General features: G+C 42.4%; 1 protein-coding gene and 1 long non-coding RNA gene across 3 annotated transcripts in view; one reads left to right on the top strand and one right to left on the bottom strand.

Annotated features, from left to right (window-relative positions):
- LOC147829023 (uncharacterized) overlaps window positions 1-3,660 on the top strand; it is a 34,268-nt gene extending 30,608 nt beyond the window's left edge. The window contains exon 5 of the long non-coding RNA XR_015449806.1: window positions 3,082-3,660. This is a non-coding gene — a long non-coding RNA (uncharacterized LOC147829023). The remainder of the gene's footprint in view (window positions 1-3,081) is intronic.
- Window positions 3,661-10,134: 6,474 nt separating this feature from the next.
- On the bottom strand, window positions 10,135-15,362 carry Actc1 (actin alpha cardiac muscle 1). 2 transcript variants are annotated; one of them, XM_004861507.3, is made up of 7 exons: window positions 15,230-15,362; window positions 14,490-14,645; window positions 13,040-13,364; window positions 12,243-12,404; window positions 11,922-12,113; window positions 10,977-11,158; window positions 10,135-10,466 (listed from the first exon to the last, which is right to left on the bottom strand). In XM_004861507.3, the coding sequence occupies exons 2-7, from the start codon at window positions 14,616-14,618 to the stop codon at window positions 10,323-10,325; spliced, it is 1,134 nt and encodes a 377-aa protein (XP_004861564.1). In that variant the 5' UTR covers window positions 14,619-14,645; window positions 15,230-15,362; the 3' UTR covers window positions 10,135-10,322. The 2 variants fall into 2 exon arrangements, with proteins under 2 accessions (XP_004861564.1, XP_087063656.1); XM_087207530.1 differs by lacking the exon at window positions 15,230-15,362 and adding an exon at window positions 14,989-15,079.
- Between the last annotated feature and the right edge of the window lie 1,894 nt (window positions 15,363-17,256).

Here is a 17,256-nt window from a genome sequence, read left to right as displayed (position 1 = left end):
CCAATGGATTCATTCTGCTGGGCTTCCTGGGGTTGTGATCCTCCATGTCTTTTCCCAGGATATTGTCTAAAAGTTTTTTGAGTGCTGATTTGGTATTCACGAAGTTCCTAAGGTGCTCATTGTCATGAAAGTATCTTATTTCTCCACCAATTTTGGAAAATAGTTTTGCAGGCTACATCAATCTGGGTTGGAGGTTATTTTCCTTTCGGGCTTGGAACATGTCACTCCATGCTCTTCTTCCCTTGAGGGTTTGCATTGAGAACTCTTCTGTGATTCTGATGGGCTTTCCTTTGTATGTGATTTGTTTCTTTTCTCTAACTGCTTCTAGGATTTTGTTCTCCTGTTAGGTTTCTGGAATCTTAACTATTATATGCCTATGTGTAGATTTTTTTTTGATCAAGGCTATTTGGAGTCCTATATGCCTCACTTATCTGTATGTCAAGTTCTTTTCCCCTGCTTGGGAAGATTTCTGCCATCACTTCTGTGAACAGTTTTTTTTTATGTCACCTGCACTCTCTCCTGTTTCTTTATTGACTCTGATCGGTCTTATGTTATTCTTCTTTGCATCGTCTAGCAACTGCTGGATTGCTTTCTCATGGTTCCTTACTATTTTAAAGAAATTTTTCTTTTCCTGGTCACTAATTGCAATCTTATCTTCTATATCTGAAATTCTGTCCTCACATTGGCTCATTCTGCTGTGTAGACTTTCAATGGATTTTTTCATGTCCTGGAAATCTATTTGCATCTGTTTTATGGATTCCATTTGTTTCTTCTGTTGGGATTCCATCATGTTCCTGAGCTCCTCTCTAGATTTATTAATCATGTCTTGCACTATGGTCACAATCTCTGCTGTTATATGAGAAATTATTTCTGAATTCATTTCTTTCAGATCCTCTTTTGTTGACAGTTCAAGGATTCCAGGTGGTTGTAAATCAGATTGTTGCATCTCATTTCCCTTTGGAGTTGCTTTAGGTAATCTGGAAGTCTGGTTTTGAGACTTGTTTACATGTCTTCTCATTTCACCGGGGTTGGGGAGGATGTGTTGTGCTGAGGGCCATGCAGCCCACCTCCTGGGCACTGGGGGGCAGTTGTACACCTGCCCAGAAGGTTCACCTCCTCTGGGCTGAGGGCAACTCTGCTCCTCAGTGCTCTCCTTGGCTTCTTATAGTGCTGGGATTACAGGGATGTACCACCGTGCCCTACTGGTTGCTGCTGGAGTTTTTTTTTTTAATCAAAACTGATCCATAGAATTGTTTGTGATACATTCATTTTGGCATTGTCTGACTCTTTGCAAGACACTATGCTAGAAAGTTGTGGGGGGTTTTAAAGTCTAGTAATAGAGACAGAAAAGAAATAAACAAACAAACAATTTATATTTATGATCAATATGAAATTCCGGAAGAGACTAAACTAATCTACAATGAGATGAAGGGTTGCCTGGAATTGGCTACCTATGGAAAGGATTAAATTTGAGGGAGCAGGAAGAAATTTGGAGACACAGAGGAATGTGCTATATTTTGTTTGGGATGACAGCTATTGGAAATATACATTTGTCAAAAAAACACTGAATCACATATTTAAAGTGGGTGCATCTTACTGCATGTAAGTTACAACTCAATAAAGTTAATTTAAACAAAAAACATGATATGTGCTATGAAACAGAGTAGTATAAGAAATGGAGTATAGTATGCATGAGGTGTCTCAAGAAGGCATCTCTGTGCAAAAGAGATTATGCTGTGAGGAGTTTATATAAAATTTATGGGGGGCCATTACTGTTTGGACTGAGCTCCTACACTAGGGCTCAACAGACCAGACTGAATCACTCATGCTAGCTGCCTCATGATCACACTGAACTTAGAAACAGGCCAGTTTAGGGGTTGGGGATTTAGCTCAGTGGCACTGCACCTGCCTTGCAAGTGCAAGGACCTGAGTTTGATCCCCAGTACCAAGAAAAAAATAGGCCAGTTTTCCAGGATAGGATATTCTTAGTAACCAATCCAAAGGGGCCCGCTCAGCCTGAGATAATATGATGAGAAAGTCTCCTCCATTTTAATCCTACAAAGAAAGTGACTTTGAAATGACAAATCCACTTCCTTTTCATTGTTTCTGTTTTCTTCGGTCCTTTTTCTGCCTGTAAGGTCCATCTGCTTTCAGATGGGATACTGCTGCCTGATTCATGAATCAGTAATAAAAGTCAGTTACATCACTGAGTGCAATTTGTTGAGGTTTTGATTTTGACAAAAGGAAATGGACCCAATGAGGGATTGCATAGGGAAAGAACCTGAATTTTTTTCTTACTTTTCTTGTAACAGAGGGGAAAAATTCATCATTTTCATTCAGACAAAAATCCTAATTTTACTTGTTTCTACAAAGAAAGTGTATGTAACCAGATTGTCACTCCAAAGTTTTCCTGGATCCAGGAACAGAGAGTAATTGCTAAAGTATGAAGCTTCTTTTTGAGGTGATAATATGTTCTAAAACTGTGGTGCTGGTTGCTTTTACCTGTAAATATATCCACAATTGTTGAATTTTTTTCCTCAAACTGGGTGAGGTATGTGGTATGTGACTTATATGTCAGTGATGATCTCCTTATGAAAGGTAGTACAATTCCATAATGAACCAGGCCAGCAGACAAATTGTGGCCTTGGACTGAAGCTAAGTCAATGAGATGAAATGCTTTTTTTTTTCTTTCTTAGCATTATATGCACACATGGACCCAACAAAATGTAACTAGAGTAACTTCAAATAGATTTTCATTCATATGCCAAAGAAAAGCAAAATCCTCCTAACCCCTAAAGGAATAAAATTACCCAATAATAGACTTGTATTTCTGATAGCATGATGCCTTGGGTATTCTGAACAACCCTCTCAACTGAAATAAAAATTCTGGATGACATTTATTATTTTAAGTGCATTTTTCAGCTGGCATAAAAATCACATCAGAGCCTCCAAAGCAAAGTGAAATTTGGGGAAGGGGAATATCCCAAGCTGACAAAGACCATCAGAAAAGGCGAGGTTATGCTATAGTCCCAAACACAGTCTCTCCTAATTCAGTATAGCAACAGTGTATGTCCCTTTCAGGCTTCATTTCTGCAGGAGTTCATTCCAGTCCCGTGGGGACCAGACTGATTGAAGTCTTCACTCAACAACCAAGTACTGAGTAAATTTTCAGTAAGTATTGAATAAATTTTTCATTCTTTATATCATGTTTCAGTCTCAAAGATCAGGTATAATTTTATTTTTTATATCTTCCCTTTTAAGATATATATTTTGAGTAAACACTTTTCCCATTCTTTCTGCTGAATCTCTCATCCTTACCAGCCTACGGTTTTCTTTTTAAAAACTGGAATCCTTTACTATATTTCAGTGAAGGAGTTCCCTTTTATATATTAAAATCAAACCAGTTATTACAACACAATAGAATTGACACTCCAGGGTAATAGATATAAAAGGGAATATGTCTATGCTTTCCTGTAAGATTTAAGCAGTCTTAAAATAATTTCATTTTAACTTGAGAAGAGATTCAAAGTATCATGAAAAATGCTTCCTACACTCAGAATGCAGAAAGCCAGTTTGGTTTTTAAAAGACTCTATAAGATCATAGTAATTATTAATTTAATTCTTCAAATCCAATATCAAGTAGCTATTCTTCTCCTTGTTTTAAGAAATGATTTAGAACAGTCTCTCCTTTGAAAATGAAGGAGAATCTAGCTCTACATTCTTGGCCTATGTGCCCTGGATTCTCTAGTTGATCTTAGACCAAGCTTGTTCAGTAATGATCTCTGCTTATTGAACTCTTCTAGACTCAAAGATCAGAATTCTCCTTTTTTTCATAGTTGTTATTAAAATATACCTTTCTTTGTTCTCATTAAATTGGTAAAATATAGTACAGAATATATAATATAAACTTATCATGAACATCCTTTTTAATTATTCTGTAATATGTACTCTCTTTAGAAGTACGTGGCTTACCTATTTCCTTTTTTTTTTTTTTGGTACTGGGGATTGAACTCCGGTCCTTGTGATTGAGATGCAGGCAGCAGAACCACTGAGCTAAATCCCCAGCCCTACCTAGTCCCTTTTAACAAATGACTTTCTAATGAAATTTTTAGTATATAGTTCTTGTTGTATTTTCCTTAGCTGAGATTCCCATTGATGGAATTATCATGTCAAGGAATATGAACAATTTGTAAAGTTCTTAATCTGCTTTGACAATATTTTGACCCAGAAAGAGTAGATCAATCATACAGCCATAGACTCTGTACACCTCAGCACTGCAAGGAAAATGTTTGTTATTTATGTTTACCAATTTTATTCACCTTTCAGCATCATTTCTATGGGTTATTTCTCTTCTTAGGACATGTCATCAGTGAAAAAACAACCCACATATTTTCTCCTATAAAATCCAAATGTCCATACTTGTCTTTCAAGTTCTTGCCCAACATATACACTTACAGACACACGTACAGATATGTGTGTATAATGTACAATACATAAGTATATAAATATATATGTGTAAATATAATAACAATGATAAAGAACACCAATTAAGGTCCTGGTATAGGCCAAGGCCTCAACATAGTACCAACTTTACCTCATTTAATCCTTACAGCAACCTTGAAGGGCAAGTGCTGTCATCACTTGTGTTGTATGGACCAGATCACATCCCCTGTATATCTCCAAAAGCTACCTTCTTGCCCTCCCCTACCGTGTCCAAAGGGACCTAATGGCTTCATGCCAATGTACAACCCTGCTCTAGTTAGCTCTCTCTACCATATTTCCGACCCCAACACTATGTTCATTCAGTCTCCCTTTCTTTCTCCCAGAAAATCTCTAGCCACATTTCAAGGCCCAGGGCAATCTCACACAAGCTGGCATTGGACTTACAATCCTCAGGTCTCAGCCTTCCAAGTGCTGGGATTACAGGTGTGCACCACCACACCTGGATGAAATACTTTAAAATTTGAATTTCCATGAAAACTTATAATCCTATCCAACCATTTGATAGTTTTGCCATTAATGATCATGAGTCCCATCTCAGCTCTGTCCAGACTTGTGTCTGTCTTCACAGGGTCCTAAGCTCTAAGCCATAGCATTGCCCACTTGCATCAAGAACTTCCCAATGTCTTACTTGCCTCTGTTCTTGCACCTCCAGTCCAGTCTTCATGTGACAGCTATAGAGAGTCTTTAAAATACATGGTTTATCCTAACAACAAAAACCAAAAAATCCAACCTAAAGTGAGTAAATATCTACATAGACATTTCTCAAAAGAAATTAAAAATGGCTAACAAAAATATGAAAAAATGCTCAATATTGTTAGCCACCAGATAAATGCAGATCAAAACCAAAACAAGGTATCATCTCACCCCAGTTAGAATGGTAAATATCAAAAAAAAAAAAGAATGGCAATTATCAAAAACAGAAAAAATAACAAAAGGTGATGAGTATGTGGAGAAAAAAGGGACCAGCATGCACTGCTGGTGGCAATGTAAGTTAGGAAACCATAGTGGAGAACAGCATAGAAGTTCCTCAGAAGGCTAAAAATAGAACTACCATATGATCCAGCAATCTCACATCTTTGTATGTATCCAAAGGAAATGAAATCAGCATACCACAAAGACACCAACACTCCCATGTTTAAGGTGGCGCTATTCACAATAGCTAAAATATGGAATGGACCTAGGTGCCCATCAACAGATGAATGGATAAAGAAAATATGGCATATATAAACATAATAAAATACTGTTTGGCCATAAAAAATTAAATCTTGTCATTTGCAGCAAAATGGATATAACTAGAGGCCATTATGTTAAGTGAGATAAGCCTAACAGACAAAAACAAATATTGCATGTTCTCTGTAATATGTAAAAGCTAAAAAAGTCAACCTTAATATGAAACCATGATTATCAGAGGTTCGGAGGGTGTGCGGAGGTGGGTTAGTAAAGGGAGGCTGGATTTGATTGTTGAACGCTGTATGGATGTGTTGAAATACCACACTGAACTTCATTAATATGTATAATTAACACATGTTAATCAAAAATAAAATTATCTATGCCCATATATTTGTCTGTATGTATAGCTTATGTTCTCTCATTTCAGTCCTTTCAGAATCTTTCTGTTGCACTTAGCGTGGGATCCACACTTCTTACTGTGGTCTAACAGCCCTGTGTAACTGATGCTCTGACCACCTCTCCCACATCACCCCCCCAACCCCCACCCTAGACTCCCATTATCATTTCCCAGCTTCTTGGTTGTCTCTCACTTCTTTGCATATGGCAGACTTTCCTACATCCAGGTCTTTACACTTACTGTTCCTGCTGCCTGGTTTTCCCACTCTTCAAGTCTCAGATTGAATGTTAGTTTTCAGAGACACATTTCCTGACAATGTTACCTAACTAGAATCGTCCTCTACATTAGAATCCTTCACTGCAGACTATTATCCATCCACGAATTTCTATTTATTTGTCAACTTGGCTATTACTTGTGCCCACTCCCAACACACACACACACACACACACACACACACACACACACACACACAGGATCACTCAACTGTAAGTCATATGAAGACAGTGGTCATGTCTGTTTTATCTCCAGGACCTGGTATAAAGAGCCCAATAGGCATGTGTTAGCTGGATAAATCAGTCAATCAAACAATCAATCATTCCAGCTAGATTCATACTTTTTTTTAACAGAATCATTGCTTTTTGTTTCTCCTTAAAGCATCTGACTAGGCACTGAAAGGGGGACTTAAAAGGTCGTTATGGGTGGCATGAATGCATGCAGAAACCATGCCCTCTGGTTTCCAGCTACCTTTGCTAGTGATAAGGTCCACTAGACTGTTGACAGGGGTGTAGAACAGTCCCAGTAATGCTAATTCTGGACCTCAGGTAAATCACTTCTTAGTTTCATTAGTAAAATGAAAATAATACTAGACCTTACTTCATTATTTCTCTGCAAAGCTTAGTTAAATAATACACTTGAAGGATTTTGTTTGAGTAAAGTCATTGTTCTCAACCTTTTCAGGGTCTGTCAAATGAAATGAAACTCCTAAACTGGAAGGTTGGAGCCTTCTAGTAATTATGCCCCCCCAGCCCCCCGCCAAAACCACATGCTCTAGCTCTGGTATTTCCTGCTCTAGCTCACTGGATATGATGTCTGCTCCATTTGTTCTCTTTCTCTGAAGAATCTCCCTGCTCCTCTGATTAGTCCCTATGTGACCATGATCTGACTCTCTGGCCATGCTCAGGGACCTCCCTGGAATGCTTGTTAATATGATACAGGAAGGCACTTTTTTACTCAAGAAGGTTATAAATTGGGCCCTTTGTGTCCTACTTGTGGAGAACTTCTTTTAGTTTGGCAAGCGTGCCCTAGCTGAATCCCGCAGACTGGTTTAAAGAACAGAAACTTATTTTCTCACAGTTCTGGAGGGTGAATGTCCATGATCAAAATGTCAGCAGGGTTGGTTTCTGGTGGGGCCTCTCCCCATCTTGCCTATCAGATGGTTGCCTTCCAGCTGTGTCCTCACATGGTCTTTCTTCTGTGTGCTTACTCCTTGTGTCTCTTCCTTCTCCAGGAAGGACACCAGGCCTATAGGATTGTGACCTTATAGCCTCATTTAACATAGTTACCTTCCTAAAGGCCTTATCTCCAAATGTAGTTACACTGGGGATTAGGGATTCAGCATACAAATTTGAGGTGAGGAAACATACTTCAGACCATAATAGATCCCACACAAGAAGTGGAAAAAATGGTGAAGCTGTAGTAACATTGTTTTAGGCTCTGGAGACATTAAATCAGCCTTATTCTTCTAAATATTCCATTTTCTTTGGTAATTTTCCTTTGTCTCTACTCTCTTGAATATTTAAATGCATATACATAATACCCATTACACAGCTAGGACAAATGAAGAAATAATGTTTTGAAATATTAGAAACTACCAACAATACTCTTCTTTAATAAGTGGAGAAGAAATATAATTGACATTTTTTTTTTGGTACCAGGGATTGAACTCGGGTCCTTGTGCTTATGAGGCAGGCAACAGAACCACTGAGCTAAATCCCTGGCCCGATTGACATATTTTTGTACATAAATAGTTTTTTGAAACCAAAAATACATTCACTGTAGATCTCAATTATTTTATATGTATGAAGATAGCCTTAGAAAACATTATTGCCTTAGTGTCTTCTTTAAGCACAATTTCTAGACAATTCAGCCATTCTAATACCTTGTGCTATGCTATCAGAGATGAGAAAAGTCCAAATTCAAGAAGAGTGAATGTGCTTAAATATCAGAAGATGATTTCTACAGCTTCTATTAAGTAGAGAAAAATAGTATCCATTCATTTCCAGGCAAAAATGGGAAGAACCACAGTTGATACCCCAGTCCATTCTCTATAATTAAATTGTTAACACAGTATTCAGATAATAAAACTTACAATGTTTATGTACTCGTGTGTCTTGTCTGAGAGATGAGAAAGAAGATAGAGAGACTAGCTGAATCATATCTTCCCACATGTGCCCCAAATCTAAATCCTTGGCTGGTCCTAACTTTTAAACCAATCTCTCTGTTCCTTGAGATACAACCAAGATAAAAAGGAAAATAACATTTACAAATCATCTAAAGAAAATATCACCAAATGTATTTATTATTTATACTTTATAAAGTATACTTTATAAACCATGAGCTCCTTCAGCACAGAAAAAATGTATTCTGACAAATTTTTGTGTCCCCTGCTGCTGCTACTGTGCCTGATTCAGACTCTGGGAGTAAGAGATGTATTTTTGATTAAGGAATATAAAGACACACTTATGATCCAGAATGATAATGATAGCAGCAATTCATTAAAGATGTCTGATGAGCCCAATGCTCCAGATTTTAGTCCTAGATTTCCGGAAAGGCATGAGACGGAATGGAATGACCCTTGATAAACTATTACCACAGTTAGAAAAGATGGCTTTAAAAGCACCATCAGATGAAGGAGGAGAAACTCTGGGTTCCTGTCATGGATATTTCACAAACAAGCTATATAACAGTGCACTGATAGCTTTATCTCTCTATCTCAGTTCCCTCATCAATAGATTAAGTTTAAACCCTTCAACACCTCTGTGAGCTCTTAACAGTTCATGACAATTAATTTGAAAATGAGAAATCTGAAAGTTTCTGCAATCTACCTTTCCCAATAAGTTTTCTAAAATTCATCATGTCCCACCAGACTGCCTGATGCCTAATATCCAGACTTCTGCTCCATTTGCTCCTGCTAAGTTTTCTTCCTTGCTCTCCTTATCTCTTTAATTTTTAACCATTCTTTAAGACACGGACCCTCATCCATCTCCTGGAAGCCTCCTGGCCACACATGCTGATGGTTTGCATGAAGTGTATATGGGCCCCTCGAGAATGCTGTTTCCAGCACACTTCCCAAAATACTTTCCAGAAAGTTCAGCATGGAGCAAAGTCAATATTGTGGCTACCCCTACCCCATGCTCCCTCAGGACTTAGGCTTGACTTCACTCAACCCAAAATCCAAAGATTACAAAGAAATCCAAAGGTAGAAGGCCTTTGTTGTGTAAATTTGTCAGTGATGAGGCAGAATTATAAGGTTCCTGCAATCTCACACTTATTTTGAGCTTGCTGTATGATCTTGACTCATTTAGGGGGTAATGGCAACTTGGCTAGGCCTGTCAGCTGGCCTTGTGTTTCATGCATAGGCCTCAAAAAGACAACTGGGTAATCCAAATATATTAGAAGACAAGCTAATTTATTTAAAATATACTTTGACCCTCATTACCAATATAGGTGTATCTTTTCTACAAAGCTATAAAAACAACAGGATTATATGCCAACCCAACAATTTTCAGTGTCATCCATAACCACTAATCTTACAGAACTGTCTTAACCATTTCCATTCCTTGCTTACATTAAGCTAAACCTAATCTACTTCACTTAAAAAGATACAATATGTATTCAAAATTCTATCCCAAAAGATAAAAATCATAATTCACTATTGTAACTCCCAACTCAATGTCACACTAATTATCTGGTGAACTTTGTATACATCAGTAATATTACAATTCTCAAGATGTCACAGCAGATACCTATCCCACCCGACCCCTGCCCAAAAAAGAAATGAGAGGTTTTTGTATGTTGCAAGTCCTGGTCTGATTTATTTATAAAGCAATAAATATTAGAAGCACAAACAAACTGCACATGTGTAAACAAACTGTACAATGATTGATGAGATATGAAGAGAGTGGTTCAGAAGATTTCAAGAAGCATAATTACCATCACCCTGAATAGAAGGCAGACTAAGAGAGAAAGCACCTTAGAAGCATTTGCGGTGGACGATGGATGGGCCTGCCTCATCATACTCTTGCTTGCTAATCCACATCTGTTGGAAGGTGGACAGAGAGGCCAAGATGGAGCCCCCAATCCAGACTGAATATTTACGTTCAGGAGGAGCAATAATCTGAAGAAGGAAAACAAAAATTTCCAGTAAACTCTGAAGTTTAACTCCAAGCAATAGAGCAAGCAATATGTTGTTACTATTCCCAGAAAAATTATTAGATATTAATTTACTTTAATGTAGGAGATGTCATACCACACAATAATGTGGCCAATTAAGTTTTAAGGCCAATCCACCATTAAACACTCTACAAAATAAGAATTTTCTCACTTCTCTGACTTACGACTTATGACCCTGATGTGGCCATAAGCCAAATGCATTGCGAAAGCTAGCCCTTTAAATGTATTCAGAGATTTAATTGTGATTTTTTTTTCCTCCAAAGATTTATTTTTGAGTTTACTGTGTGAAACATTTTTAAGGCTTCCTAGCTTGAGAAAACAGCTGGAAACTAAATTAGAAAACGTTCTAGAAAGGGTAAAAGGTAAAGTGTGTAGGAGACAGGAAGTTAGGAGTAAAGTTTGGCTTGTAATACCAAGATCTGCCTTGGCTCTCCCATCCACAGAAGTTCTTTACCTTAATTTTCATGGTGCTAGGAGCCAGAGCAGTGATTTCCTTTTGCATACGATCAGCAATACCAGGGTACATGGTGGTACCTCCAGATAAGACGTTGTTGGCATACAGGTCCTTGCGGATATCAATGTCACACTTCATGATGCTATTGTAAGTAGTTTCATGGATGCCAGCAGATTCCATACCTATGAATAAGTGAAAAAAGAATCACAGTGCATTTAGGCCAGGGTAGAGGAAAGAGAGCAGGGCTCCTCTGTGTTGGTGATCTTCCAGCATTTCTTTCTGAAGCATATGTTCTCCTGCAAGATACACTGCAAGGAACAGGTGGAACAGGTGTCTCTTGAAAGTGCTGACAGATAATACACACAGACTGCCAGGAGATGAACAACTGCATTTAGCAGCTATTTGGAGTGAATGCCTACTGTAACCATCATGTATAGAGACATACTGCAAATGGATACGACAGAATTTAACTTAACACACTTTTCATTTATAGACTAAAACCATACCCAGGATTCCTCTTGGAAACCACTGCTTAGGAAAGATGTTTGGTGACATACAAGAGTCTAGTTACTACTAAGTAAGTGCAGCTGAATTTAACGGCAAGTCCAGCTCCTTTGTAATGGAACTTCTTGGGATAAATCAGCCCTCCTCAGTAATCATCCTGCCCTGCAGACACATGATGTTCAGTTACTGCTTGGGCTCATCTCTTTCTTGGGATGAGAACCTCAGAGTTTAGTGTGTGTGTGTTAGCCTTCATCATATCACAAGGGCACAGAACACAGGCATTCCCTTTAATGAGCCAGCAGGATTTGAAACTGAGCTGTGTGGGACCCCAAGCTATGACCTAACTCAAGACCTCCTTAGTCTTTCTAGTTATATAAAGGTTTTTACTCTGGGAGACCTCAAGATTTCCAGGGAAAAGCTGTGCCTCAGCACCAGACTTACCAATGAAGGAGGGCTGAAAGAGTGTCTCTGGGCAGCGGAAGCGCTCGTTGCCAATAGTGATCACTTGGCCATCAGGCAGTTCATAGCTCTTCTCCAGGGAGGAAGACGAGGCAGCTGTGGCCATCTCATTCTCAAAATCCAGGGCAACATAACACAGTTTCTCTTTAATGTCACGGACAATTTCACGTTCAGCTGCAGGCATAAAGGGCATCACAGTCAAGCTCTGGAGAATGAAGCCAATTGTGGGGGAAGATAGGTGGATTCACTGAGGGAGGAACAAAGCAGACACTTGCCATGGAGATGAGGCACACACACACTCACCGGTGGTAACAAAGGAGTAGCCACGCTCAGTGAGGATCTTCATGAGGTAGTCAGTGAGATCCCGACCAGCCAGATCCAGACGCATGATGGCATGGGGCAGAGCATAACCCTCATAGATGGGGACATTGTGAGTTACACCATCCCCAGAATCCAAAACAATGCCTGACAGAGAAAATAGACAAGGATAAGGTCAATCTCTGTGGACCACTGTTAGCCATGGGAAAACCTACTTCCAGTCTTGGAAAAGAGATACAAGATTAGGCATTGAACCACATAAAATTAGATTCCTCACACACACAGAATATAAATGAGCATAATGAATAGATACTAAATCTGAAGCCAACAGCAGCTCATCCTTTTAAATATTGTAGTAGAAAAATTTCCTGAGGACATTTTCAAATGACCATCCCCCTTATCAGCTATTAGCACATTATGTAACCATGCAGGCAGGTTTTTCTTTGCTCCAATCTAAGTTTACATGGTTCCTTTATGTAAATCCTCTTGGGAATGTGTATTCTTATTGATGACATATGCCTGGAGGCTGTGATGGTATGAACACACAACAATGACTGTTGCAATCCAGCTTGCCACTTTGTGCCCAGCCTCAATATGTGACATCACACACCTTAAATAAAGGAAAGATCTAACACCATGAGCTGACAGTAAGCGTGCTCTGAAACTAACTTCAGGGAGCTATTGTTACAGACAGCCTGCCTCAGCGTCTGAGGGAGTCACAGCAAGGTCAGAGTCTCACGAGTGTGATTCATCAGTGACTGACCCCCCAGTCACAAGCATACCTGTGGTACGGCCAGAAGCATACAGGGACAGCACCGCTTGAATGGCCACATACATAGCAGGGACATTGAAGGTCTCAAACATGATCTGGGTCATCTTCTCACGGTTGGCCTTGGGGTTCAGTGGGGCCTCGGTAAGCAGGGTGGGGTGCTCCTCAGGAGCCACACGGAGCTCATTGTAGAAGGTGTGGTGCCAGATCTTCTCCATGTCATCCCAGTTGGTAATGATGCCATGCTCGATGGGGTACTTCAGAGTCAGGATACCTCGCTTGCTCTGGGCTTCATCACCTACGTAGGAATCCTTCTGCCCCATACCTACCATGACCCCCTATAAGAAAAAGGTGGAAAAATCATGCTTCTGCCATGTCAGGAATATATCTAACACTTTATCAATTTATATTTGACTTCCAAAGTCAAGGAACGCTTAGAAATAATAAAAAATAGGATTTGACCCCAATTTAGAAAAATCATTTGAAATCAATCTTGTAGCTTATCCCCATGCAAAAATATGTAATTCTGTTGTTTAGCAGATAAACTGGAAAGGGGAGAATAAAGCTATTTCATTGAAGAAGCAGAGGGTCATCTTACCTTTAAAATACTATAATGCCTTCATTAAATTATTATGCTTATCAGCCATGTCAACCAGAAAATGGATGATTACATTTTGGAATGACCAAATTAATGACTTACTGTGTTTTACCTAAGAAAAGATGTTGACAGTCATCAAGTGAATATAAAAAAACTGGGCTGAGAAGCCACAGTCACTCTGATGGTACGATTCAGCCCATCCAGAACTGCTTGGAGTACTGGTCATTCACCACACTCAGTACTAATATCTGTCCTCCCTGGCAGCCTGTCTGGCCAGGCATGTGAGAAATCCAGAAAGCATGGCATTTCTTTTAATAAACAAGGTGGTATGTCACTACTCACTGCCTCTGTCACGTCTGGCTTCTAAAAATGCAACAGCCAGGAAGGAGATAGATTACATCTTTTGGGAGCCTTGTAAACTGGCTGTGAACAGGAGCGGGGAATTTGGGTTGGGTCCTCATTAGTGGAGAGCAGTTTTATTATTTTAAATCTTGAACAGGACTGTGGCGTGGGGCCGGGGGCGGGGGGCAAAGTGGTTAAAAGGTAAAGAAGACAATAAGGACTGAAAATCCAGACTTCCAGGAGTGGAGGCAGCTGGTGGATTTTCACAGGAGGAACTTGAACCCCTTGACAGATGTTTTTGAGCTGGAAGGGGGGGTACATGTCTTGGTATTTGGGGATTGGCTAGGGGTATGTTTGGCTTGGCATGGATGTGAAGCTAAGCTTTTTCTTATTTGACTCCGAGTTCATGTAGCAGTTGGGTCAGGACAGACATTTCCTTAATTGCTGGACTGCGGGAGGGGGGTGCAGGCACGGGCGGGGACCGTCCCGAGCGGGCACTGGCCAAGCGGGCCAGGAAGTCTACCTGGTGGCGCGGGCGGCCCACGATGGAGGGGAAGACGGCTCGGGGCGCGTCGTCCCCCGCGAAGCCGGCCTTCACCAGCCCGGAGCCGTTATCACACACCAAGGCCGTGGTCTCCTCGTCGTCGCACATGTTGGCACAGCTCAGCGGGGTCTGCGGCTGAGGAGGGGAGGGCGGGCCGCGTTCAGCGCTTGGAAGGCTGCTCTTCTCGCCGGGAGAAGAGGCTGGAGCCAGGGCGATGGGGAGGGAGGGGCCGCTGCCGCCTGCCTCCTTCTCCAGGCGGGAAGAAACCTCGGAATCGAGGGAGTCGGCGCGCCGAGGGGGAGAGGAGACCCCGCCCGGGCTCCTGGCACGGAGTCCCCGCCCCGAGGGCTTGGGGGGACGGCCCCAGGGACCCGGCCCGGGAGCCCCAGCTCCTTAGCGGGTCCTCCCCAGCCCTTCCAACTTTTTGCCCTTTCGCCAACTGGGAACCCATTCCTCCGCCCTACCCACATCCCCACACCTTCCCCGGATCGGGGGTGCGCAGGTGAGAGACCCCTGACGGCCTGCGGGTGGGATGGGAGGAGGACGCGGGACTCCAGCTACGCGCGCTCCTCGCCTGCGAGGTCCGAGACCCAGGACAAAAAAAGTGAGAACACATCAAACAACTGGGATTTTTTTTTTTTTTTTTTTTTTTTTAAGTGACTGAGTCGCAGCAGCTCAGGGCCGGGGCTGGGGAGGACGCGAGGGCGGCACTGACTCACCGTCCGCGGGGCAGCGGGGCTCGCGGGGGGCTCGGCTCGGCTCGGCTCGGCTCGGCTCGGCTCGGCTCGGCGGCGGCAAGCGCTGGGTGCCGGGAGCCGGGAGCGCAGCTTTATAGCGCGCTGATAGACGGGGTCAGTTGGAGCGGCCGGGGCCAGCGGTGGGGGGCCCGGCCTGCCACCTTGCCTTATTTGGTCGCTTTAGCACCATCTAGGCCTGCCAAGGCCATTCATGGAGCCAAGGGCAAGAGAGAGGATCAGCTGGGGGGCTCCCGGACCATGTAAGGAAGAGGAGGGGGCAGCCAGAGGAATGGCCAAATAGGGAGCTAGGGAGGGGCAAGCAGCGAAGGGTAGGGGTCAGGGAAAGACTAGGCGACGCCAACCAACCCCCACCCCTTCCTGGGGTAGGGGAGCTCCCTGGGTGTGCTGTGGGTTTGTTCCTCCGGAGCCCTCCAGCCTGAGGGGCCGGTAACCCGGGGAAGGCTTGGCGCCCTGCCCAAGGCTAAGGGGTCCTGACAGCTGGGCTACAGTAGCAGCCTCTCGTCTTCCAGGCCTCGGAGTGGAGGAGCAGGTCGCTTGGCAGTCTTCTTGGGCCTCAGAGGGCGCCACAGCAGCACACTGGAGTGGCTGCCCAAGGGCCACCTGGGACAGGGCACCCTTCTTGTCCAGAACCCACCCGCCTGAGCTGGGCTGTGTGCATCCAGGTGGGAAAGCTGAGGTGAACCAACTTTGGTCCTAGCACGTGTGTGGCAGGGAGAGGCTGCCAATGCTTGCTGGAGAAGGGACCAGCACGGATGCCAGACGGCCCTCAACCATGCCGGGACCCAAGACTCCATCTGCAGGCAGGAAGTGAAAGCACAGATGCCAAAAGCAGTTGCCCCCTTGCTGGTGGAATATGACCATCTTTAAACTGGGAACAAAGATTGTCAAGGTCGTGACTCCCCTGAGAAAGCAAATACTTTTGCTGAAAAGATAACAGCAAGTTAAACCAGAAGAACAGATCAACCTGCCTTACTCAAAACAATCTGTGCACAAGCAGTGTCCTCATCTCAAGAATGAGTTAGAAATGCAGAGTCCCAGGCCCCGCCCTAGTCTCCTGAATCAAATCTGCTTTTCAGCAAGCTCCCCATTTGATTGGCACGTATGTTGAAGTGTGACACACTGGTAGAAATGACTGATACCATCTCATTGGTGGAAAACAGGTTTCGAAGAATCGAGACATGTGAGAAGGAAAAAGAAAGATGGCATGAGGTGAGGAGACTGGGGGAACAGGGAGACACAAGAGGGACACAGGCCGCTGGCTTGCCCTGGGGTGCCCCGACTAGCGCTTGAGTTTCTAATGCTTGTGCTTTCCCTCTAGTTCACACCAGTTAAAAATAGAACACTGGGCACAGATATCCCTCTCTAGAGTGGTCCTGGATTGATATGCTGAGAAGGCTGCTGATTAGATACTTGCCCAGAGTGGGGAATGCAAGGCCCTCACCTCTGAGCTCCCCGACCATGTTTGGGTTGGTGTGGAGAAGAAACTGTGGGAAAGCTGGGGGATGAAGCCAGGCGAGAGGCCTGGCTGGGATCTCACCCTGCCACACAGCAGGCATCTTACAAAGAGTACCCATTAACAGGAGGCAAAGCTAGATCTCTCGTGACTCAGGCAGATGGAGAAGAAGCAAAGAAAAGGAGAAACAGGGATGGCCTTAGAGCCAGACAGGCCAAACTTCAAATCCTGCCTCTGTCACTTGGCACTCACTCTGTATGCATTTCATCATAGGTGAGTCAGTTAACTTTCCTGATCCCCAGTTTTCCCCTCTAAAACTGTGTATCATAATTTTTACAAGGGTTATTGAATGTTATAATAATAAAAGAGACAAAAGATGTAAGTCACATAGAACATTCAAAGTGAGTTTGATTCAATACCATTAATGATACTTTTGGAGGCACCAGTAGCTATGTCTTCTGAGCTCAGTTCCATTCATTTACTCATCAAACTCTCACTGAGTCATCAATATCACATTGATTATAGGAAGAGAATT

This window comes from Heterocephalus glaber, unplaced genomic scaffold (genome assembly GCF_053883595.1).
Source record: "Heterocephalus glaber isolate CG9 unplaced genomic scaffold, H.glaber_assembly_v1.0 deba00000809, whole genome shotgun sequence".
NCBI lineage: Eukaryota > Metazoa > Chordata > Mammalia > Rodentia > Bathyergidae > Heterocephalus > Heterocephalus glaber.
This window is presented reverse-complemented; position numbering and strand designations above follow the sequence as displayed.

Excerpts from the sequence above, each read along its gene's own strand:
- Actc1 (XM_004861507.3), bottom strand. The coding sequence starts at position 14,618 with ATGTGCGACGACGAGGAGACCACGGCCTTGGTGTGTGATAACGGCTCC. Across the intron at positions 12,405-13,039 it reads TGCTTCTGGCCGTACCACAG|GCATTGTTTTGGATTCTGGG; the intron begins GTATGCTTGTGA and ends TTTCTCTGTCAG. Across the intron at positions 10,467-10,976 it reads CTAGCACCATGAAAATTAAG|ATTATTGCTCCTCCTGAACG; the intron begins GTAAAGAACTTC and ends TTCCTTCTTCAG.